This window comes from Aethalodelphis obliquidens, unplaced genomic scaffold, assembly GCF_003676395.1.
Source record: "Aethalodelphis obliquidens isolate GAN/ISIS:26980383/991018 unplaced genomic scaffold, ASM367639v1 scaffold25, whole genome shotgun sequence".
Classification (NCBI taxonomy): Eukaryota; Metazoa; Chordata; class Mammalia; order Artiodactyla; family Delphinidae; genus Aethalodelphis; species Aethalodelphis obliquidens.
The window spans coordinates 27,546,049-27,571,699 of NW_020837969.1; the positions used below are offsets into that span (position 1 = coordinate 27,546,049).

Sequence of the window (25,651 nt, forward strand, 5' to 3'; positions counted from 1 at the left end):
TTCGAAGCCCATGTGAGCTCACAATGCGAAGTGATTAGAGTGGTCCAGAGGAGTCTTTAATTAAAGATGCCATTGACGAGATAACAACGGTTTGTGAACATGGTTAATAGGTCTGAATGGAAGGGGCACCTTAATTCAATGAGGAAGATCATTGGTTCATGAGTTTGATTGCACTTGTAAAGGAACAGCACATACTATAATTATTTTTATTTTGTATGTGCCATCTCTTTTATTGCCCATGCTGGAAATAGAAATAACCTGTCCTATTAAGATATTTAATATTTATCATCCTTTCCACTTCACTTAGTTATAGCCTAATAAAGATGCCGGGAGAAGATGCCAACGCACACTGAGGCTGCCCGCCTTGCTTACTAAAACACGCCCTTTGAAAACCTGGATGGTCAACCGCCTCACTCCCTTGGTTACGGTCTTTTTAACAACTTCCCAGGACCCCATAAAGTTATATGCGGATACGGAGCTTCACTCTGCATAGAAACTTCTGCAGCTCAAGTGTGAAGATAACCCAAAAGTCAACCGACACCTCCAAGATCGTGTGGTGTCTGGGAGACGGCAGTGGGTCAGGAGGCAGCGACAGAGGGGTCTTTAGGTCCTAACTTTAAAGTGAAGAAGCCATAAAAGTCCCGGTGGTAGACAGAAGAGTGGCGCCCCAAGGATGTCCGGAACCTTACATAGTAGCAGGGACTTTGCAGATGTGATGAAGGTTAAGGACCTTGAGAAGGAGAGATTATCCTGGATGATGCAGGTGAGCCCACAGAAGGATCCTTATAAGAGGAAGGAGGGAATACCAGACACAGATAAGGAGACTGATGTTATTACCGCTCACAGATGGAAGAAGGGGTTTCCAACCAAGGCACGCAGGCAGCCTCTAGAAGCTGGAAGAGGCAGGGTAATGGATCCTTTCCTAGAACCTCCAGAAGGAACACAGCCCCGCTGACACCTTCATTTTAGCTCTATGGGACTTCTACCTACAGTACTGTAACATTATGAATCTGGGCTGTTTTCATCCAGTAAGTCTATGGAACAGCAATAATAGGAAACCAACACAGGCCTCTGTGACCACTCTCCGCATCTCAAAGCCCTGTTTTCCTAAGGCTTTCTCCAGGGTCTATGAAAACAATCTTAGCAATTCTCATGCCAACATTACACCTTCGAAGTTCCAGGTTTGGAGACCATGTCCCAGGGAACATCCGTCTCTCCCACCGCCTGTCGCCCCCGCCCCACACACACACCCCAGGACCACCACAGGACAGGAGATTCTAATCCCAGCTCTGTCACAAGTGGGTGTGACTTCGGCCACGTCCCTCTACCCCGCAGCACGCCCTTCTGTTTCCTCATCTGAATGGTGATGGTGTTGGCCTGATTACTCTTAGGTCCTTTCCCAGCCCCCAAAATGAAATGATTCCATGACATAGGACTCAGGTTCCTCCAGGGAAGCCTGTTTTGCCCATTCAAAATGCCAATGAGTAAACCACTTAGCAGATAATAAAAACTGTCATAGCAGCATGCCGCCTAGATCTTCTCCCCTCCCCGTCTTGCACTTTAAAGCACTCTCCCTGAGCCATCATTATTCCACTTCTCATAGTAAACAAAGCTAAAACGCCAACACTGCATGAAAGATGAGGTTTAAATTGTGTCTAGGAACTGGTGATTTACACATGATTTGCGATTCCTTTAGTATATTAATTGGTAAACACCCTGTGAAGTGTGTGTAAACTAAAGCCCTGAACATCCGCAAACAGTTTAGTCTCTCAGTGTGGTGTTACTCAAACTTCAGCAAGGTCAAATCCTCATTCCAGCCTGTATGTAACTGCCCTCCCACCCCAAGCCCCTTGTGCCAACTCCCTTCCCGTGATCCTACTGCAGATAATACCAAGTGGGTGACACAGATCTTCAAACCCTTTAATAGCAGAGATGTATGCTTCCATCCTCCGTTAATTGGGCTTGTTGCTTATTGTAATCCACCCTTCTAACTGCCCCTCTCCCGCCCCAACGAATGGCATAGAATGGCTTGAAGAGCTGTAACGTTATTTCCAGTTACTGCTCATCAACCCCCCAACCTGAGAGCCTTCCATATTAATACACGTGCTCCTTAGAGAGAGAGGATGTAGGAACAGTCCCTGTGCATTTGCATTTTCAACCATAGTGGCGTCATCCAAAGCCATAATCGTGAGCATTTCAACTTGACCGGCATCTGAATTCCATTTCAGAAGCCCACCCGACGTATATCTGACAGACCACCCAGCCCCAGCCGCGTGAGGCTCTGCTTCGGATATTTTCTCAAGAACCACACAACTTTGCTCACACGTTAGCGCCAGGGCTAACTTGCAAGCAACAAACGCAAGTGAAAAGCATGAGTTCCCGGCTCCTACCTCAGAAATACTGAATCCGAATCGTCGTGGGTGGTATCCACGAATATAACTGTAAACAAGCTACCCAAGGAGTTTGAAACCACGTTACAGTTTTAGGGCCACTTAAAGACTGAAAGAGGAATCAATTGTGATGAAGAGATTTTGCTCAACTTCGCTCTTTTCTCCTCTATTCTCCTGATCCCCTATTCTCCCTTTCCAGAAGTCTATTTTCTTAAATCATACATAGCAGTTACTAGAGAGAAATCCCCCAGGAAACCTAGTCATGCTATTGGGATGGACTGATGAGCCACGCTGCCTTCTAAAGGGCCCATATCTCCGAGAGAGTCTGGGATTATCGTTTCCTGGGACTGATCTCAAAGATCTGGTCAGAGCTGCAGAGTGAGACAGGTATCTTGATTTGAGTAAAATGAGAAATCATAAACCGCAAACTGATTTTTATCCACAGCAAAGTTAGCACTCTAGGTCAGTGTACCAGGGTTTCAATGAAAAGAGAAAAAGAGAATAATAATAGTAAGACTGTGTCATCTCAGGCCCAAAACTGTAGGAGGCTGGAGCCAGCTTGCTTTCAGAGCTCCAATTTTAAAACTAAGTACGGCTTCCATCCATCGGCCTTTTATGTCTATTCCATTAAAATATGCTTTAATTATGGATCGACCCAGGGCCTGGCATAGTAAAACTATCATTACTCTCCTGCCCGCATTCCTGAGTGATGCTCTGGGAAGAGGTGATCAAACCTACGTTCATCTATAATACGGACCACGAGGAGGAAAGGAGGGAACGATAATTACCAAGCACAGCATGGCCGACGACAACAGTGAAAATCTCGTCTTTAAATATGGAGCTGATTGTTTTGCTTGAAGAGTGACACGCTACAAGCCTAGGGTCAGGTCAAGAGATACTGAGAGCAAAAGCAAAATGTGCCCAGATGCACCTCCAGACCTGCCGTGGTTAGCACTTGCCACCTTGTAGCTGACCTTCACCGTGACCTGATGTTGTGACCTTGGCACTGCAGAATGTGAGTCACGGCGTGCCAAGGTTTGGACCGTGACCTCACCACCACCAAGTGCAGAACGTTCATCACTTCCACCACACATTGTGTGCAGCTGTCAGCGACCCTGCTGACTTCATTTTAAGAGTTCCGGACAGATTCTCCCTGGGCCTCTTTTCATTCATTCATTCATTCATATTTTTTTGTTTGTTTGTTTTGACGAAATCTTAAAACTTAAGGAACAGTGGCAAGAATAGTACAGGTGACTCTTGAACAACACGGGTTTGAACTGGCTGGGTTCACTTTTTAATAGTAAACACTGCTACCTGTGCTCGGTTGGATCCATGCATGTGGAACCACGGATACGGTTTTCGACTGCACAGAGCGTTGGCGCCCCTAAACTCCCATGTGGTTCAAGGGTCAACTGTATAAAGAGTTCCCAGTTCTCCCACATCCAGATTCACAAACGTTAACGTTTTACTACATTTACTGTGTTCTACTCTTTCTCCGCATGTGCATGGAGAGAGACATGCACATATGGAGAGAGGAATTAATAAATACACATCCACATATATTTTTTTAACCATTGTGAACAAGATGTCCCTTTTCCCCCTAGATACTTCAGTGTGTGTATTCTAAACACAAACTCTTACATAAACACAGCATAATTATCACAATCAGGAAATTAACATTGATACCATACTATTATCTACTCTGCAGACTTGGTTCCTATATCACCTCTTATCTGAATAATGTCCTTTACGGCAAATGAAAATCCAGTTCCATTCACTTCGTTTTGTTGTCACATGCCTTTGGTCTCCTTTGATCTGGAGTAGTTCCTGAGTCTGTCTCTAGTTCATGATATTGACTACTTTTAAGAGTGCACATCAGCTATTTTGCAGAATGTCCCTCAGTTTGGGCTGGTATTTGTCTGATAATTCTCTTGATTAGATTCAGGTTATGTATTATTGGCAGGAACGTTACAGAAGCGATGCTGAGTTCTTTTCACTTTTTCTTATCGGCAAGTATGTTCTGAAAATTCATCCCATTACTGGCAAGATTAACTTTGATAACTTGGGTTAGGTGGTGTCTGCCAGGGTTCTCAAGTATAAAGTCATGTTTACCCTTTGTAATTATTAAGTGTGGGAAGATACTTTGAAACCACATAAATAGTTCTTTTCTTAAAAATTTCACCAATTTTATTAGCATCCCGTTCATAATTCTTAACTGAGTCAGTTATTAATATGATTGGTTGTCAAATGATGACTTCCTACATTTATTAGTTGGCTTCCTATTGTACGGAAGAGTTTTCCCTTCCCACTCATCCATTTCATTTGTATCTTTCTTATGTTATTCAGTGGGTGATCATCCTTTACCACCATTATTCACTTTGATGCTCAAGATGTTCTAGATTTGATCAGTGGAAACCACTGGCTCCTAAGCTTGCTTCAACAAATATTTGTGAGTGCTTGAGGCCTATATTAGGCACTGGGGTGCGGGAAATGGGTACAACAATGACCAAAACAGAAAAAAAAAATCCCTGGCCTCATAGAGCTTACATTTCAGTCTGTGGAAGAGAAAAATAAACAAATGGTATAGTGCATTGGAGGGCAATGAGTGTGAAGTCAAAGAAAAACAGGGCTTCCCTGGTGGCGCAGTGGTTGAGAGTCCGCCTGCCGATGCAGGGGACACGGGTTCGTGCCCCGGTCCGGGAAGATCCCACATGCCGCGGAGCGGCTGGGCCCGTGAGCCACAGCCACTGAGCCTGCGTGTCCGGAGCCTGTGCTCCGCAACGGGAGAGGCCACAACGGTGAGAGGCCCGCGTACCGCAGGAAAAAAAAAGAAAGAGAAAAAAGAAAAACAAAGATCAGCTTTTGATGTAGGAACGTTGCAGTTCCACGGCTTAGGCATAATTTGGGAACGCCTTGTTAGTAGGTGTCATTGCAGCAAAGGTCTGAAGGGCACAAGGGAGATAATCATGGGGACGTCTGGAGGAAAATTCCAGAGCAGCAGAAACGCCTGCAGTTCCTCGAGGGGGAACAAGCTGGCATTTTTAGTGGGATTCCTCAACTCAGTATCATGAGTTGAGGACAGGCCATGGAAGGGAAGCATGAAAGCACTAGCAAGGTGCCTTCATTTCTTATAGTGCACATCCCTAAGGCACGTGCTGAGATAAGAACCATCTAGTGAATAAAGCGGCCATCTCAAAAACACAGTTGCTCTAGAAATAAGACTCATAAAAAGGTAGGAGAGGTGAGAGTTCAGAGTTGAGAAGCAGAACTTTTATGCATGGAGCACACACTAGGTGCTTTTTAGGCTTAACTTCGTTTAACTCTAGAACAATCTTAGAGTAGGTATTACGTTGCATGGGAGGCAAGTGAGGCACCGAAAGGCTTTCCCTTCTGCCACCGTGTCTGGTTTTCATGCCACAGAAAAAGTCAGACGAGGGGTGTAATATCAGGGATGATGCCACAAAGAGAACAGTGAGGACACAAGAATGTTCTTTTCATCCACATTCTGTGTTCTCTGCGGCTCCTCTTGGTTTCCCCTGCTGGTAACTAAACAGGGTTAGTCACGTGGGGCTTTCTGTCTTGCCAGATTCCCAGGCAAGGTGCTCCCAGGCCCTTTACCAGCACCCTTTCCTGCCATGTATATTTATTTTGTGGTTGGGGGCATCAGAGCTGCAAAGCTGGCAGAATTTTCTCCAGAATTCTCAGCTGCACTGCGAGCAGAAGTTTGAATTCACAACCATGTTTCCATATAGTTACTCAACAAGCCACCTGCTTACACAGACCTGGCTCTTAAATGATTGATCTTTTTGTATCCGTAAGCGTTCGTAAACATGCACAGCATATATATGGAGAAAAAGGCTGGGGGGGGTGGGAACACAATGAAAAAATTAAATAGCAAAAGTCTCACGCCAGCAGACTTTTCACACAGGAGGGTGTGTGATGCACTGACGTTGTTCATATCATGGTCCTGAAATCGCTGCTCTTATTAGTTCCCAGTTATTATTAGCTCACAGCAATTTTAGAAAAATGTGTTGCCTTTTTTCTTTTTTTAACACCTAGCAAGAGCAGGAATACTTCCTTGGCATATACTATGTAATGTGGGCAAACTTAAATGCCATCCATGCTTTCCTCCCAAATCTTTGGTTTTGCCCAATTAAAGCCTCCTCTCCTCAGCTATCCTGTCCCTAGATGTCCTAGGTCTGTATTCATGGCTACACTTGCACTACATCTCTTCCTCCATCTTTACTTGGGATGTCACAAGAGCCAGCAGTTCGACCAGCAATCTCCTAGTGCTAACAGAGAAGCAAAGTGCATCTGCTCACGGGGGTCAGGAGCCTGGAAGTCAGAAATCTGTGGTGATTCGGCTGCCATCCCTTTGATTGACTTTTCTGTGACCTTATATTGTTACCACCTGCCCACACAGGCGTGTGGAGCGCTTTAATCAATATCTGTAAATCTCCCTGATTGCCACAGATAGAAGGTGGCAGAAAAGGGCAAATTATTATTAATTGTCGGGGGAAAAAAACGGAGAGATTAAATTTTGTTCCTTCACCAGAGAGAGACCTACGTGTACGGACACCCTTTTCACGGTAGGAGGATTAGATATGTCTTAATTTACTTCCTTTGCACTTCCGGAAATGCCCAACGGCTGCTTAATGCAAAGCCCCATCCCGGTCCCCACGTAAGTTTCCACGGGCACCACCTCCGACTCCTAATGCAGCTTACGTTATTACCGAAAGGAGCCCTGCTATTCACAGTGAGTGTGAGAGTTCACCTAATTAGCTACTTTCCATTCACTTGGCATTAAATAATTCCCCCAATTCCCATATGTTTGAATAATATGTTCAACAAGGGGGATCATTCTCTGAAAGCGATTAAATAGTTCTTTTAGGAGAGCTTGTCGTTGGTCACTCAGAAGCACCCCTGCAATCCCTGTCTGTGAAGGACGCAGGCGGCAATTACACAGAAAGCACTTAACCCTCTCCAGTGGCCGCTGGCAGGCATCCACACGCAAGCTGCCACCTCGTGCTGGGTACAGTTTATGCTGGAATTTTACATTTTTTTCAAACCTCAAGTATAGCGTTCTAGGCTGTTCATAGAGCATTTGTCATTGCTAATACAGGACTTTCCAAACCCACCCACCTCCCCGGCTTGCCTGCCCTGCTTTGACATATAAATGCATAAAAGACATTTTCAGTTTAGTCTGTGCTTTGCCTGTATGGGAAGAATTGGTAACTTTGGTTTGCCTATGTGGAAGGCTGAATTTTCAGAGGGCAGCTCCAGTGCTTCTTGGGGAGGGAGGAAGACGCTGTGATGGTGTTCAGGTCTAATTTAGATACAGTAGATACAAGATGCTCCTTCTAGCTTATAGGCCGTGCCTTTTATGGTAACAGTGAATTATAGATAATGAGCTAAAATGTGGCCATGACCAACTGGAGAGGGAACAAGCAGTGTCCTGTCATCAGAAGCAATTCAGAAATTAACAACATGTTAGGCGTGCTCATAGAAAACCTGTTTGTTCACACAAGATCACAGACAAGGTAGTATCTTTCAGTACTGATTCCATCCTGCTCAAAGGGCTGCTTTTTTGACCAGGGATGACATTTCTTAAATGTCCTTCCTAGGTGAGATGAGAGAAAGCTTAGGTAATAATACCAGTCCTAGCTCTCATGTTCCATTGTCCATCTGAGCGTCCTAAACTGCTTTATGGACTATATTCTATATCAGTATATTTCTTACAAGTGAAAATAAAGGGGGAAAAAATCAACTGGCTTGTTCAAAAACATATAAGCAGTTGGGGAAAGTGAGGAGACTTCTGGGTTCTCACTGATTGCTGTCCTGTGAACTTACCCCATTTACTCTTTGGGGCAGAGATTAAAAACAAAAGATGCAAAAATGGAAGAGGGAGGCATTCAGTAAGGTGGTATTTCCTTTTAGTCAAATTTCTTTGATCTGTTTCGTGGCTCTGCCTTCCTATTGTAAATTATTCACAATACAGAAAAATCTGAACACCAGGTTTAGGTAGAATGATTTTAAATTTAGAGCTAAAATAGGAAAGACATGAAACATCATATATATTTATGTATTTGATTATCCCGTTTATAACTGTCTACTGTGCTCTTGCTACATAACTTGTGTATTTGTGCATTGGCAGAAAATAAATGTTTTCAAAACCAGAAGAGACATACTCAATCCTGGTGCACTTGAAGTATTGCTTTGTTTACAAAAATAATTTGTTTTGTTGCTAAGTAGCATTAAACATATTTATAGAATGTGTTGTTGGGAGAAAGGAGTGTGATGATGGTAAGATTACCAGATCGGTCATTTCTATGAGGTCCTTGGCTTTGGTCATTGATAACGTTATCAGTGAGAATAAGGATTCAGCAGCTGGTGTGTGACCCGCCGGCCAGGTCTTTGCTTTCTCCTGCTCTGCCCTGTATTTCTGAAGAAGCATTTGTCATTTTGTTTTTCAAAACCTAGATTTGAAATCTAGGCTCAACCTCAGCCTGTGTGCTTGAGCAGTTCAGGATAGATGGCTGTGGTCTAGAAGAGCCATCCTCCAGGAGGTGGTGTTACTCAGGAGGGAGTCCCGGGAAAGGATTTTGCTAAACCTGCAACTAAATTCTCATTCAGATATGCCCCGCTCCTTTACATGCTTCTCTCTTTTATCCTTTCCCAACCGTACAGCCTCCAGTCAGATGGCTCAGAGGTGCTCCTGAGTCCGGAAGTCACCTGTGGTCCCCCCGACATGATTGTCACCACTCCCTTTGCCCTGACCATTCCACACTGTGCAGACGTCAGTTCTGAGCACTGGAATATCCATTTAAAGAAGAGGACCCAGCAAGGCAAGTGGGAGGTGAGACCTGAGTCTTTCTTTTTTAAAAAACGGGGTTTGGGTTCCACCCGTGGAATGGATTTAACTTTTACCCTCTCTTCACACAAGTCAGCTGTGAAATTTGTGAGCATTTACTTGTTTTTCAGAGGGTTGGTGGCAAGTGTTCACAGCATCCTCGAGGTATTGGCTAGTGTTTTGGGGCAGGGTGTGTGTGCGTGTGCGTGTGCGTGTGTGAGAGAGAGAGAGAATATGGAAAAGAGAGGCCAGAGAGGATACAGAGCTTTCTCTTTGGGTTTTAGAATACAGTTGTAATTACCCTCATAGACATGTACCCTGTGTATCTGCCTTTGGTACATAAGGCTGTGACTCCCGCCTTTGTTCCCAGGCCATGTCCCTGTCTGAACTGACTTTCCTCTGTGGCTTCTGTGGGGTTAGGGAAGAGGCCCAGGGCAAGCAAGCTGGATTCATAAAAGGAATCACTCTGTTTTTGCCATCATAGGGATTGTAACAAATCTATGTTGAAGTATTCAGAAACAGAGTAGCTGCTGAATAGATGTTCATGAATGAATGAATGCATTGAAAATCATTCTGTCTTGCCCTGTGTGTATGAGTACATGTAAGAAACAGTACAAGGAAAGAACAAAAGGGACAGAATGCGAATCCACAAGAGGAGAGTAAGGACGAGGGAGACGGCCACGGCAAAGAAAGATGGCAGCGGGATGAGTATTCTTAGTGAAACCTCTGATTTATCTGTCTGATTGGGATTCCTTGGTGTCTGAGGTCCGTTTGCATGAAAGGAGGTGAATTATCTTGCTGGAACACAATGACCTAGTCCAGCCCTGGGATCCTACCTCCCCAGTCGGTGCTTCAGGCAAAAGAAGTCAAAGGAAAATCATGTTTCTTGAGGAGAAGAAAATTCCCAGTTGCTTCAGCGGATGACATTTACCCTGCCCGGCTGTGTCTTGAAACTCGTCGCTATTCTTTATTGAAAATGTATTCTGCTATTTATTCAGTCGTGATACAACCACAGGCAAACTTCCCGGGGTGTTAAGTTCCATGGGTTTCCTAAAGGGACCAGGTTTTCTTCTCTTTTCCATTACGTCTTGCTTTGCCTTGATTTTTACCATCTTTGTTTTTCTTCCCAGCACTTCCGCACTGTCATTTACATCCAGATGGTGTCAGATTCGTGCCCTATCACATGCCGCCCATACCTTCTCAGGGAGGGTGAAATATTCTGATACGTCTTATCCAAACCATTTATTGAATGGTCCCTCGTGAATGATTTTGATGGAATGAAAGAGGAAAAAATATTTGAAAGAAAATAAATATTACCTTAAGGATAGGGAAAGAGGTTTTCAGAAATAGACCTTTATAAAAACATAAAAGTTTGCTCGTTGATATTAATGTTCAGGGCTGTTTTTTGTTGTTGTTTTTAATTTGGCCTTGAACAAATTAACTGAAAATTGGAGAACTTTGAAAGGGACGTTTGTTATAATCTACTAAATCGAATCCCAACACCCTGAATATAGCCATTCATTCAGTTCCTGATGTCAGCAGTTATTTTGAGAAAATGAGTTCAATAAAAATATTCTGAAAAAAAATGTTATGTCCTTGCAAAGTGACTGTTAAATCACATTTTATTTCCCAAGCTGAGAGAATTCAACAGACCTTTTCCCAACAGGAAGTGATGTCAGTGGAGGATGAATCCACATCCTGTTACTGCCTTTTGGACCCCTTTGCGTGCCACGTGCTCCTAGACAGCTTTGGAACATATGCCCTCACCGGAGAACCAATCACAGACTGTGCCATGAAGCAGCTCAAGGTTGCGGTTTTTGGCTGCATGTCCTGTAACTCTCTGGACTACAACTTGAGGGTCTACTGTGTGGACAATACCCCTTGTGCATTTCAGGTCAGCCTTTTCTCTATAATTCCTCCTGTGGTGTCATGAAAGCATGGGGTTTCCTGAAGATCGGTATCAATAGAGAATCTGATTGCAGAGGGTCTGGAAAATGAACCCACATCACTGGCTAGATGGGGATACCTCTCTCGAAACAAGAGCTGTGTTACTATGTGTCCAACAATGTGCTGAGGGTACAAGATACTTGCCAGTCGAGAGAAGAGTTAAATTAGCACATAAGGAACACTGTGTGCTAAACGAGAAAATTGACTAGAAGTATAGTTGAGATTCAGAAAACAGAGACCCAATTGCAAGAGAGGAATTGGAGAAGAGTTTTGGCGGACCCTCAGGGTACTTTCTGGCATGAATGAGATTTAAGAGCAAAAGAGGAAGGGATACCATGTCCAGAAAAGAGAATGGTGTGAACCACAGGAACAAGAGTTATTTGATGTACGGCGAGCAGTAAGAAAAGTGCTTGGTCACCTGAAGGTTGTAGTTGGGGAACAGCAATTATAAAGCATACCTCTCAGCAGGCTGTCACGTGACATCCTGGACACACAGTCTATTCATTTTTAGGGTTACTAGGGCAGAGATGGTTCCTTTCCATTTTTGGTCCTTTTAATCATGCATGATTCCTTTTAAATTAGCTACTCACAAAGACTGCAAGTTTATTAATAGCAGCAAAGATAATGCAGAAGTGCCTGTGTAAGCTCTGCCCTTATATAAATAGCTCTCCTGACACATCCCAGATGCCAGCTATTCCAGTTCTGGATCATTAAGTCCATGATGCAGAGCTTTTCCTCAGGAACTAGCTTTTAAGACACTGAGCTGGAAAACTCATATTTACCAACAGAAGAGATACAGTGACCTGAATCCTGAATATAAACCAATAAAGGTGACACAGTGCCAACCTATGTGCCCAGATCTTCCCTGACTACCTCTTCAGTAGCACAGGTCATTATAAAGGGCACGCTTCATATTTGGCTGTTCACAAAAGGGACCTTTTTCATAAGGGGGTGCCTCTCTGTAAAGAACTTCAGTGTAAGCAGTTAAACCTCATCCTAGGAATGGCATTTTAAACTCTTCATCTGCTTCTGAGACCCCCCAATCAGAGGATTTCTCCAAGATAAAATACCTGACAGACATTCAGTAATCAAAATAATTGACATATGATATCACTTGTATGTGGAATCTAAAAATATGACACAAATGAACCTATCTACGAAACAGAAACAGACTCACAGACTTGTGGTTGCCAAGAGAATGGGGGGAGGGAGGGAGTGGGAGTTTGGGATTAGCAGATGCAAACTATTATACATAGAATAGATAAACAACAAGGTCCTACTGTATAGCACAGGGAACTATATTCAATATCCTGTGATAAACCATAATGGAAAAGAATATGAAAAACAATGTGTATATATATATGTATATACAATCACTTTGCAGTACACGGTTTGCAAGGCAGCAGAAATAGAGACGCAGATGTAGAGAACAAATGTATGGACACCAAGCGGGGAGAGCAGGGTGTGGTGGTGGTGGTGGGATGAAGTGGGAGATGGGGATTGACATGTATACACTAATAGGTATAAAATAGATAACTAATAAGAAAAAAAAGTTTGCGGTACAGCAGAAATTAACACAACACTGTAAATCAACTGTACTTCAGAAAGAAAATTGAGGTTCCTACCGCCACTGAATAGTTGTAAAATGCACCATCACACAAGTTGGATGTTTAGTAACTCAGCCAGGTTTTGAAAGCTGAGTAAACATAGAGGGCGGGGAGGGTTTCCAATCTCCTGGGCTCATATGAGTAACCCACTGCTAACTAGGGTTACTGTTGAGGATCTGTTCATCACAACTGCCTTGGAAGTCAGCCATCATAACCAGTTTGGAATTTTCTTTGAATAACAGTCTCACTGCTGATGTATATACCAGTGAGTTAGACATTTGCCCAAGGAGTTTCTTCTAAGGGACTTGCAGATAATGTATTTTCATTCCCATTCGCTGCTCTCAGATTCTAGAAGAGCTCAACTGTTAACAGCTGAATTGCAGTGGGAATCATGAAAGTGAGGCTCAAACCACAGCTTTTCAAACCACTATCCATCCCTGTGGGTAGCAGACCCTTCTTAATCAATGCTCGAGAAACTGGTATACTCCCTCGTACTGAATATACATGTCTTTATTTCATCACTGAGAGAGGTTTCTTAAAACTCTTTAATTTTGCTGTAGAGAAATGTTTTTTCCAGTGGAGATACCTTTGGCCCCATTGATCGGAATCTGATTACCTCCAGTGATTCTTTCCCTCTCCTATTATGTCAAATAAAGCGGATTTTAAAGTTGAGCTGGGTTGTACTTGTTATTGACAGGATGCATGTGACAGCTGTTGTGAACAGCAAAGGGCATGCTTCTCCCCTGGGCTTCTGAGAGACCATCAGCCTTGGTTGAATAACTTTTCTGGCCCACAGAAAGATTAGAACATAACTTGTAGCTTTTCTGAACACAGCCGTTTACTCCGCGGTCTTAGTCTCTGAGTTTTGTGCAAGAAAGGAATCTTGCTTTCTGGATTTTTATCTTGCTAAAGTGAATGTGTTCAGGACCTCCTCCCCAGGTTCATTTATTTAAACGTCCTTCGTATCCCAGATCATCTATGTCATATTTTTTCATGGCTTCATATATGGTATTTAATTAGAGGGAAATATTATATAGTTACTAACCCACTAAAACAGTTCCACTTGAAGAAAGCCGTAGCAACAGGACACTTTTGGAACCTCTAAAAGACTTCACACATTAATATCCGCTCCTCCCAACTTGTGTGGTGTGAGCTGAACATCTTGTATGCAGTGATGACTCACCTTCTTTAACTCAAATAGAACCCTAACTTCTTAATCAAAATTCATAGGTAGTTTTTTTTTCATGAAGCATTTCTGCAGAAATTGCCTACCCTGGAATTTGCCTCTGTTCCGTTATCACGGTAATGAAAATGTTCGTCATGATTTGGAAATAGAGACCAAGCGTGGCTGTGACAGTTGCTGTATTTATTGTAGTACATCTTTCATAGCTCAAAGTAATGATACCTATGAGCCCAGCTAGACCTGGGCTTGTAACCAAGAAGGAAGCCTGGTTAAAGGACATGGTTGCATTTTCACGCCATTTCCATCTCTCTGGGAAACTATGTCCCCGCAAAAGCCCACCTTCTCACTGGAAGTGCTTGGAAGAAGGGCAGCTTCTAGACCCAACTCTCCTGTCCTCTTAGAACTAGGTGGGGACCTGGCAAGACAGTGGCCTCACCAAAAATATTCCTTTATAGGATTTTAGTAATCAAACAAACATTCTTCATTTTTTGCCATGCCCTCCTTTGCCTCCTGCAGGGCTGCTTCCCATTTGCTCTGGGGATGTTTCATCTGAATCCTAGTAGCAATTTCTTTGAATCACAAAAGCAAAATGCCTCATGCACCTTGGTAAGGCATAATTAATTTGGTGTCAGATTTTTGAAGCTATGTTCTAATAAATACATCTAAAACCATCTCAATGGAAAATTAAATCCGCTCAGATAGGCTTTTTTAAAAAAATACAAATGCCATCTGCCTTAAGGTGAGAAAGGGACCAATGACTTCTTGTCCTTCCTGTTCCTGTATTTCTGTAATAATTAGAGCTGCAATTTTATGTTTGTGTTTGACATTGGCACTTTTGATGAATTCAAACCAAAGGTTGAGGAACGGTGATATATTTTCAAAGTTGTAACACGTTAAGACCTAGGTTTTTGTTATTGTATTTTATTACATTCTCTCTCTCTCTCTCTCTCTCTCTCTCTCACACACACACACACACACACACACACACACACACACACACACAGAGTTCAAACAAACCTTAACATAGGGAAAGCAAGGAATTAAGCACTTGCCCTATCTTAGGGGTAAAAAAAAACACAACTAATTTTTTTCTCGATTTCTCCCAGCACTCCTATTCAGTACCTCTGGGTCCTCATTACTTACTTGGCATTAATGGAGATTTAGAATCTAATTTCAGAGGATTTCCTCCAGATGTAGCTCTTGTGTTTATCAATAATACAACCTTGGAAAATATCATTCACGTAAAGCAGTTAAAGGAAAACACCACAGCGACATAACTTCTGTGTGTGTGTGTGTGTGTGCGCACTTAAGTTCAACAGTTTTGTCTCATAAATATGTAAATTCAGCCTGCTTGTTTTAGTATCCCTGAAGCACACCTGAATATCGCCGCCTGTCTCGTTAAATCAACATAAATGGCTCAGTAAGGCACAAACCACAAGTTTCTCCTGGCCACAACTCCTAGCCCTGGATGACTAGCAACCGCCAATGTGAAATGATGAAATAGAAGAGACAGAAAAACCACCAACCATAGCCTTTAGGTGCATCTTATATACAAGAAACCAGCCAGACCCTACTTCCTACTTTAATTAACACAGACATCAATTTAACAGTAGACTCAGAGGTTTAGCCAAGGGCCCTTATCACATAGGAGGCAGATAGGAAAAAGTCAAATGGATATCAGATTCCACTCTCGGGGTGATGCGTCCATGTGAATGACTCCGAGGGAGCTCAGCAGGGTTGTTTGTACCACTGATTCCCAAACCTGGCTGGACATCGGCGTCATCTGAGAAGTATTTAAAAATACAATGTCTAGGCCCAGCCCCTGAGCGGAATACAATAGGTTTAAGGGGCGTAACTGGGAATTCTGCGTTAAGTACAACTTATCCTATTTGGAGAGGGATTTAAGCTTGCACTCTGAAGCCAGTTGTGCCTTTACAAATATATAAATACAGTGATGAGTTCATTATTGGGCTTCTTCATTTTAATAAGTAATTGGTTTGTTACAAAATAGCTATAATTGCTTAATATTTTGTACAAGGTTACAAGACACTGTTAATTGTATGTAGCTGGTTCAGCATGTGGAGATTAAAGTAATCAAAAAAACAAAAGTAAAAATAAATTATGGTTATATTTAAATTGGAGGCCCTAAAGCAGAAATCTTTAAGAGGTACCATTTTCCTCGGTGATAATTGTAAGTGGATATCCATTTTAAAAATTCCTAATATCCTCAGGGATGGCTTAGATAGTATATATAACCACAGGGCAAAAACTTTTTAACTTTTTATTTTATATTGGAGTATAGCTGATTAACAATGCTGTGATAGTTTCAGGTGCACAGCTAAGCAACTCAGCCATACATGTACATGTATCCATTCTCCCCCAGACTCCCCTCCCATCCAGACTGCCACATAACATTAAGCAGAGTTCCCTGTACTATATAATAGGTCCTTGTTGGTTATCCTTTTTAAATATAGCAGTGTGTACATGTCAATCCCAAACTCCCTAACTATCCCTTCCCTCCACCCTTCTGCCCACCCCCCACTCCCCGGTAACCATAAATTCACTCTCGAAGTCTGTGAGTCCATTTCTGTTTTATAAATACATTCATTTGTATCCTTTCTTTTTAGATTCCGCATATAAGTGATATCATACGATATTTCTCTTTCTCTGTCTGACTTACTTCACTCAGTATGACAATCTCTAAGTCCACCCACGTTGCTGCAAATGGCACTATTTCATTCTTTTTTATGGCTGAGTAATGTTCCATTGTATATATGTATCACATCTTCTTTATCCATTCCTCTGTCAATGGACATTTACGTTGCTTCCATGTCCTGGCTATTGTAAACAGTGCTGCAGTGAACACTGGGGTGCATGTCTCCTTCTGGGCCATGTTTTTCTCCAGATATATGCCCAGGAGTGGGATTGCTGGGTTATATGGTAGCTCAGTTTTTAGTTTTTTAAGGAACCTCCATACTGTCCTCCATAGTGGCTGCACCAATTTACATTCCCACCAACAGTGCGAGAGCGTTCCCTTTTCTCCACACCCTCTCCAGCATTTATTGAAAAACAGACTGACTTATGTCATCTTTACATATATCTTGCAGTAATGAAAAATTACTTATGGGACAGTGTTAATAGCAGTCTGACCTTCACATGACTCTTAAAAAAATCAAGCATAGTATAGGAAAATGCAGGGAAATCTAGTAGAGAAAATACTAGACCATGAACAGGTACTGATACAGTAGCTCTGTCACTAGCCATGTGGCTTCAGGCAAATCACTTTCTTGGGGGTAAGGGGGAGGGTCTCCATGGTTTCCTCTGTAAATAATCAAGTTTTAAATCACTAACTACCTTAAGTTCCCTTCGAGTGTGATGATGCTATGTGGTTTCTAAATATTAAAATAGACTAGCTCTACACCAAGTAATTCATGGTCTTGAACAAGTCACTTCATCGCCTGACCTCGGTTTATTTCTCTGTACTTTCAGGCAAGTCAGATTTAAAGAACAGGGATACACTTCAGAGAGCCTACCCAGTCAAATATACTTTGACAAGTCAACATCGTTGTTATTCCATGGCTTTAATATGGTTTGAATAAGCCAATTTCTTATGTGTCCCTGTTTCTAACCTTGAATGGCAAAAAGCAGGTAGTATATTACCATGCTAATGATTTTGCTTGGCTGTGGGTAAACCCAAGTAAAGAACCGAAGCCTAAAGATTAAGTGACTTGCCCAAGACCATGCAGAAATGTGATCAGAAGCCTGTGCTTCCATTTTTGGTTTACAAGATGAGTGCCCTCTTGAGTATATATAACCCTCAGAAAATTCTCCTACTCCCTGAAACCCGAACAACATTACTCTAAACAAAAATACAAGTCCCTAGCGTGGTAAGGGAGAATTCGTGATTGGCCCCTGCCCTATAATATTCATCACCTCCAGCCATACACTTTCCACCCTAACCTTCTATCCCAGCTCTGTCTGGCCTCCGTGCCTTTGTGCAGAGCCCGTTCAGTGTCTGGAATGCACTCTCCCTCCCTTTCCCATGAGTAGCCCCTATATTTACTTCCAGGCTCAGTTCAAATATCACTTCCTCTATTAATTTCCCAATTCATTTCCTGGCCTTTCTGCCCATCTGGGTTAGGCACCCTCTGTCTTGCCTTAACCTTTGGGAATATACATATTTGTAATAGTTAGACACTATATTATACTCATATGCTTGCTGTTCTGACCCTCTCTCTAGACTGTGTGCTCCTTGGTGTTTCATTTCTGTCCACCCAGTGCCCAGCTCAAGCACTGCTCCACTGGACACTCATTAAATCTCAAAAGAGGGAACAGACCAGGATCCGTAAAGACCTAAAGCCAGCGTCTGGCATTAATTCCCTTCCCTCCCACCCTGCCTCTTTCCTTCCACTGCTTGCAGCCCTCACTAGACACTGACCACTGTGTTATTATGTCCAACGCTTAGACCCACAAGGTAATGAATTATCTAGCACTGCCCTGTCCAGTGCAGTAATTGCCAACCATGTGTGCGTATCTACATTTGAATTAACTAAAATGAAAATCTTAGTTCCTTAGTCACTCTAACCACTCTGGCTAGTGGATACCACATTGGAAAGCACAGGTATGGACCACTTCCATCATCGCAGCGAGTTCAGTGCTGACTCAGGGCCCCAAGGCACACCCCTTCCACACCCCAAGAGTTGGAGAAAATGACACTGGAATGGAATCGTTTAGTCCTGAGAAGAGACACTAGTAGCCTGTTAACAGTTTGTGTGTACATGAAGGATAAAAGCTGGAAAGCTGCCTCTTAGAAACATTTTCATTAATGTTAATCTATACATAGACAAGAGATGGGAAAGATAACTTCTGAAGCTGTTTTCACTCCCTGATAATTGAAATGTAAGTTTCATTGTATTTATAAACCTATTTGCTTGGCTTCTTACAACCTTTTTGAGACTCTGGGAAGATTATAGGACATCATTAAAGGATTTCAGTTTTCCTATTTATCCTAGCTCTGCAAGGAAATTATAAGTCAGTTAACGGTGATTTTTTTTAAATGGGGATTTAGGGAAATCTTTCATCTCCACTAACACTGAAAACCTCACCCCCTACAGTAGTTTGACATTTTATAGCACTCATGTCTGTTCTATTATTTCACTTGTCTTATGGAGATGATTCTAAACGCCACAAATTTGAAACCAGTTAAATGGTTTGCTTAATAGAATGTATGTGAACTGTGTTTGTATGAGATATAAAGATTTGTCAGTGAAAGATAAAGGAGTATTTATCTCAGGAATTTGATTCCTTTTTTTTCTGAGCTGAAACTGACTTGGCAACTTAGTTTTTCTTGGCCTTTTGGCATAACTTCTGTGAACATTACTACAAATAAACATGATACATGCATTTGCAACATTTATTTTGAGCTAGAGGATAAATATTGGATGATGCCTGTGTTAGTGACAAACAAGGGAACCAGAGCAGAGGAGGGGCTGTGTCTCCCTTTCTCACGAAATATGGTGATGCGTTAGGTTAAGTACAAATACATCCCTTGATTATGGCGATATCAGGATGAAATTCACACAGTTCTGGAAACTCAATCGTATGACAGTTTGCTTGGGGCAAAGGAGGTCTTCCAGTTTTAAAGACAGGCACAGTGTGTGTAAAAGCCTCAACAATACACTAATGAAGAACAATTGTTTCTTTGTGTCCAGATCCTTATTTCTCAGCAGCCTGTGTGTAGCCCCTTAGTCCTGACCTTGCAAGGATGGGGGTGGGGTATAAAAGTAGAGCGTGCTCATCACGCTGTTTGTCGATTCCTGGGAGACACATGAGAGGGAGTATAGGAATCTGTGGAAGGAAAACGTGGAGGAAATTGGGTACTTTATTGTTGTGCTTCTTTTTTTTTCTTGCCCTCTAGGAAGTGGTTTCAGATGAAAGGCATCAAGGCGGACAACTCCTGGAAGAACCAAAGTTGCTGCATTTCAAAGGGAATACCTTTAGTCTTCAGATCTCTGTCCTTGATATCCCCCCATTCCTCTGGAGAATTAAACCATTCACTGCATGCCAGGTACTGGCCAAATGGGTTTCTGACAGAAATAGCTTTGCTTTAACCAGCAAGTAGATCACAAGCCCCGGTGAAGGTACTCTTGACTTTCCTCCTCCTTTAAAACTATGGATTTAATTTCAAAACTGTCACAGACATGCAACAGTTTGGACTACACCCAGGGAATGAAACCTATTGTCATAAATCCATGGGTTTCTAACACGTGGGGGAAAAAGGGGCTTGTGTGTCAGGTAATGTGACATTTCTCTCTCCTGCTTAAATCACCACTCGGGATAGGTTGAAGGTGGTCATTTAACAACTTAGAGCAGGATGTTTGTGGGTTTGTTTTGATTCAGATCAGTTCATTATGAGACACAGTTTTAATCCTGTTCAAGTACAAATGAACCGGATGTCAGGGAGAAACCTTTTAAGGGTGATCATTTTGAGTTGTAGAGAGCTCTGGCCAACAAGATGGGAACCAGAGATTCTGTCCTGTATATATGAAGTGCTTGCTACCAGATGAATTGAGCAAGATGGGAAGAAGAAATCACAAACTGAAAAACAAAGCAATGTCAATGCCTCTTAGAATCTTTTTATAACTATAAAAATATTTACGTATGATTGTTCACACACCTCATCATTAGAGACTTTAAAAAAAACTGCAGGATGACTTACGAGTCTCCTTGGATCATTTTTAGGGATTTTGAGTAGTTGCTTAGCACAAAAAGATATCAACTTGTGATCTTGTCACTGAATTTTATGAAAATTTCCAGTGATAAGTATTGTCATCGGAAGCAGCCAGCTGGTCTACCACCGTTTCTTAAGCTAGAGTCATCTGTGCTTCAGGTGACAGGACATTTCCCTCACTCTGGGTAAGCTTCTGGGAGACGCATATCGATCTGGACTCACAGGACGCTTTCAGACTTCTCTGTTCTTCCCATCAGCATAACCTGCAGAGCCTTGTGGTTCTTTGACCTTTCCACCTTTACAGCATTCATTTTCTAAAAACCGTGCACAAGATATACCGGCTTGTCAGAATGGAAATAAGCCAAATCTCAAAGAGAAAAACCTCGACCGTGCCCTGAGAGTTAGAAAAAAGTTGTACCACCAACACCTTACACTTCTAAACTTCAGAATTTTCAAATTGGTTCAGGCCATATTTTTATATTTACTTTTCAGATTTCTCATGACCTTGGGAATTGCCCCCTCTATGTATAACTTTAGCACATTCAAAGCAACAAGAATCTCTCTCAGGGCCCTGTACAATTTTTTTGAAAACTTTACCATATTTTTTTTTTATGGAGATCGGTTTTCTATGAATACGTGTATTATTTATGATGTTCTAGACCTAGGTGTCTCTGTTTCCCAGAAAGCGGTATTCAAAGTTTCTAGTCCAAATTGAACTTCAGGGTATTATTAAAACAAACCCTTGAGTCATGCAAATTCCTCTGTGTATTAATCTTTATTGATTTAAGGGCATCATTTCACTGGATCTGGTACAAGTGACTCAGTCCAAAGTAACTATTAAGTTTAATGCTTGGAGATAAAAAAAAAAAATCAGAATGAAAGAACCATAACCTCTCAGTGGCACTTAAACAACAATTCCAACACCAGGGATTCCAAAGAGAGCCTCAGGTAGAAAAGGCTTGGTGGAGGTTAATGCCTGCCCACCCCAGAGGATGCAACAGGGACGGCCAAAGGCAAAGGGCACTGGCTAGCAAGAAAACCCAACCAGCTTTACTGCCAGGATGGGTTGGATTACATAGAGGTTGTGAACAGCTAGAAGCATTTGCCTTCTGTAATTGAGCATAATTTGAAAGAGTCTTGGAAGGCTGAGAAACAATTTAATTTTCTCTGCACCAGGAGGCTTGCCACTGAGTTTTCATTTCCACTTCATTTTTCTTCCCCACAAATGGCTTTCTGCTCTATTCTTCCTTTCTCTTCACCACCCTTAGAACCAATTTCTTTGCTCCTGTGATCACTGAACCCCCAGCAGTACGCCTACATGTTGTGCTTGTCTTAATGGCCATGCTGTGTTTGCTCCAGGCATCAGATTCTCACACTCTGGGGAGGGTTTGTGTTCAGAATGCTTGAACTTCATGGAGAACATCATGTGCGCTGACAAACTCGGTGTGGATAATAGAGAATGGCTTTTTGTTAAGGCTTAGTGGATAAGAACTCACAGAGCACTATTGTGGAGACAGAAAACCTCACTACTCCTGACATCATTGATAGGTCTCTCCTTCAACTGGTAAATGTCCCTGTCATCTTCCAAGTCAGTGGGTAGAAGACCTCTGGTATTCTTGTCTTCTTATTCCTCTCTCCCTTTCTCTAACTTCAAATCAGGAATCTGGGAATTGACATATTCCAGTTGGTACCCGAAGCTTACTCTCCTAAAAAAAAACCTTCCTTTTCTCTTCCGGGAAAGGTGGAATTTCTCAGGGAGGTATCTAGTGCATAGAATAGTTGCTCTATCAGACACCAACCAAGAGATGTTTTTAGAATGATGTGAGTTCAAGACTGGGTCCAGAGCTATGTGATGAGAGCCTACATATTAGGACCAACTAGATTTTAAATCTTGTTGGTTTTGATTCTGGAGGACGACAGTTTATAAAATGCTAGGCTACAACCCTTATTGCTTGTGAAACCAGGTATGATGGGTGAAAGGGAAGGGTATGTGAGTTCTTAGGAGATCTGGTTACCATAGCCCCCACTAACCTTGATTCAAAGAAAAAAATGAAGCCCACAACACTAGTCCTTCCAAAATAAACAATTAATTATGCCCCCTTTTCTTAAGATGTTACCACAATTAGTGATATGCTGTTGTCCCCTTGGAAGACTTAGCAACCCTCCTTTAGAGGGAAATAACCCTGCTCTCAGTAGGTTACTGGGACCTGAGAGCTACTTAATCATTGTTTCCTTTATTTCTTGCTGCTTGTGGGGTGAAGAAGCTGTAGTAAACAGTATGCGATAAAATATTAATTTATTTTCTAAATCCTACAAAACACCAAGCCAGGCTGTCACCTCTGTAGGATAAAAGCAGCTTGTCTTACAGCATGCTACGTATCTTGGAGAACCCAGTGTCTGTCTCCTGCTAGGATATGATTTACATGGTCCCCATCTGCTAGGAAACTAATTATAATGGGACTCAAACTGAAAACATTTCCGGAATTCTTTAAACACCCAGAACTTTGCTACACTTTGTCCTCTTGTATTACTTTCCACATAATTCCTCCCAGCTCAGTGAGCAGCTTGGTGAAAACACACTAATCACAGTGCTTCTAATTCTGTTATTTTTCAGTGTTTTGTTGAGCACTACTGGTAGCTGCTACTCAACAATTAAAAGATATTCTTTTGACACCGTCTCAATATCAGATTTTTAAAATGTTTTGATTGTGTGCAGTAGAATGGAAAGAGAAAAGAGAAGAATTTTTTTGTTTGCTGATTCTCACGTCTTTCTGCAAGAAAACATTATCTCTGTGGTGGGTTTTTCCAGTGTTCTCAGGAGAAAATATACAAAATTTAGCAAGGGACACCACAGAAGATACTTTTCAGTAAGTGGTCAGTGCCTTTTTTTTTTTTTTAAGGAAGGTAAGCATTACCTAGGATTCAAAGCTACTGCAGAAAAAATGTAGGTTTGTTTAAGACCTGGACCTTGAATTCAGCTCTGTCTAGAGCCCTGAAGTGCAAACATTGATATTACACTGTAATGACTCAAATTTCAGATGTAGAAAACAAAAACCTCCTTAGTTAGCTTAGTGAGGCAAAAACACCTGTGAACCGTAGCGCCCTCTGTTATAGTTACTTTCGTTGAAGGGGATGGTGCAGAGTAACTCTATCAAAACGTACTGGCTTGGGGAAGGGAGTGAGTTTGAGGGCCTGTACACTGAGACTGGAGAGAGTGAGGATGAGGTGATCGAGGATGGAAGAAGCCCTTGAAGGCCAGGCAAGGGACTGCGTTTGTTTTGTTTTGTTCTGTTGGCCGCACAGCATGTGGGATCTTAGTTCCCCTGCAGCAGAACCGCGAAGTCCTAACCACTGGGCCACCAGGGAAGTCCCAGGGGGCTGTGTTTATCACGCAGGCATCCTGGGGCCATTCTGGTCCCCCAAGCAGAGGAATCATGTAATGAAAGCAGAGTTCCCAAGTGATGTGGTCACATCAGTGCCCCCCCCAACTCATGATTACAGGTAAAAGAGAGACCATAAGCTCTTCCCTAAAGAATACCAATCAACTGCTTCCTGTTTCCTCCCCAGTCAAGCCTCAACCCCCTCATTAACTCATGTAGTAGAGACTGAAGATAGGAAGGTTGCTGAACACTTTACTCCCAGTTAGCTATGATGACATCAGAGAAGATTACGCGTGGAGACAGAAAAATTGGAGGAGAATGACGATGAGAGAGAGATGGTGATGATCCGTTTTCAAAAGGTAGACCTGTCTGAGAAGGGAAAGGCCAGCTAAAATTGTTGGTTGATTTGGGGTATAATGTTTATAATTGTTTATAATGTTTATAATTGATTAGGGGTATAATGTCAGTGATGGATGATAATGAAATAAAAACCAAAGATGTAGCTGTTGGAGTTCTCCACAGAGAAATGGGCAGTTGGGCGTATGTGAGCAGATGGGGTTTTGAAGAGTTCAGGAGCCAGAGACACAAGAGCTGGAGGCTGAGGTATGAAGTGAGAGTTACCCGTGGTTCACTAAACCATGGAGGAGCGTGAAAAGCGTCGGATTACACAATGAGGAGAAACGGCAGACCTTGTAAATACGTATTATTACTCTTTTCTCTGGTATAGGATTGGGGGCAGGTGAAAAGTCATTTTTGAGTGTTTTAGGGAATGACTTCCTCTAAAGGCTGCTGGGAGGCCACACCGATCCGAAGTGCCTTCTGCTGCTAGGAGAGAGAGGGAAGAGCTCATAAGAAAAACTCTCAGTTTAGGAAGAAAGCGGGCTGGACCTGTGCTGTCTTGCTGGTGGCGTAAGCAAACTGTGCGGCAGCCACGTGCTTCCTTAGTGACCATTAGCTTCACGCTTCTCCCAGAGTTGCCCCTGGATGAGAGCCTCTCTGTGGAACCCACTAGTGAACCTTCCAGCGCTGCCCAGCTCATCTTAGTTTCTAAGAGAACTTCTTCTAAGCCACTGGTGTTTCATTGGAGAATGGTTTGGGTCAAGAAAAGATATTTCAATCAAGGGGAAATGCAATCAAAGGATTTATGTGCTTAGAAAGCCTTTGGAAAGCCTAGGAGAGCCAAGGGCAGAGAAAGCCACTAGTGATATAAGGAAACCAGCAAGTTTGGTGATTTCAGGAAAACACAAGTCCCCTGAAGCAGATGGCTCTCAGAAGCCCCTGCAAACCTCACATGTGCTGTCAGCTGAACCCTTTGGGTTTGCTCGCTGCTGTCAGAGGAGCAGCGAGGAAGAGGCTTCTGCTCCCTCCTCTTCCTTCCAAGTTTGAAACAAATACTTCTCACTGGCAGAACGGAAATGTGAACTCCCTGCTGGAGAGAGCTGTGAAATGTAGTTTTCAGGCTTCCAGCCCCTGCCATGTAGGGGAGAACTGAGGATGGTGGAGAGAGAGTTGCCTCCTAACAGCGCACATTCTGCACGGGGATAAAGTCGATGAAAGTCTGCAG

At 42.5% G+C, this 25,651-nt stretch overlaps 1 protein-coding gene across 1 annotated transcript in view; it reads left to right on the forward strand.

The window, feature by feature from the left end:
* Nucleotides 1-25,651, forward strand: part of UNC5D (unc-5 netrin receptor D) — a 601,039-nt gene that overhangs the window by 546,978 nt on the left and 28,410 nt on the right. The window contains exons 12-14 of the mRNA XM_027122816.1: nt 9,078-9,246; nt 10,907-11,134; nt 19,895-20,044. Of these exons, the coding sequence (XP_026978617.1) occupies nt 9,078-9,246; nt 10,907-11,134; nt 19,895-20,044 (547 nt within the window). The remainder of the gene's footprint in view (nt 1-9,077; nt 9,247-10,906; nt 11,135-19,894; nt 20,045-25,651) is intronic.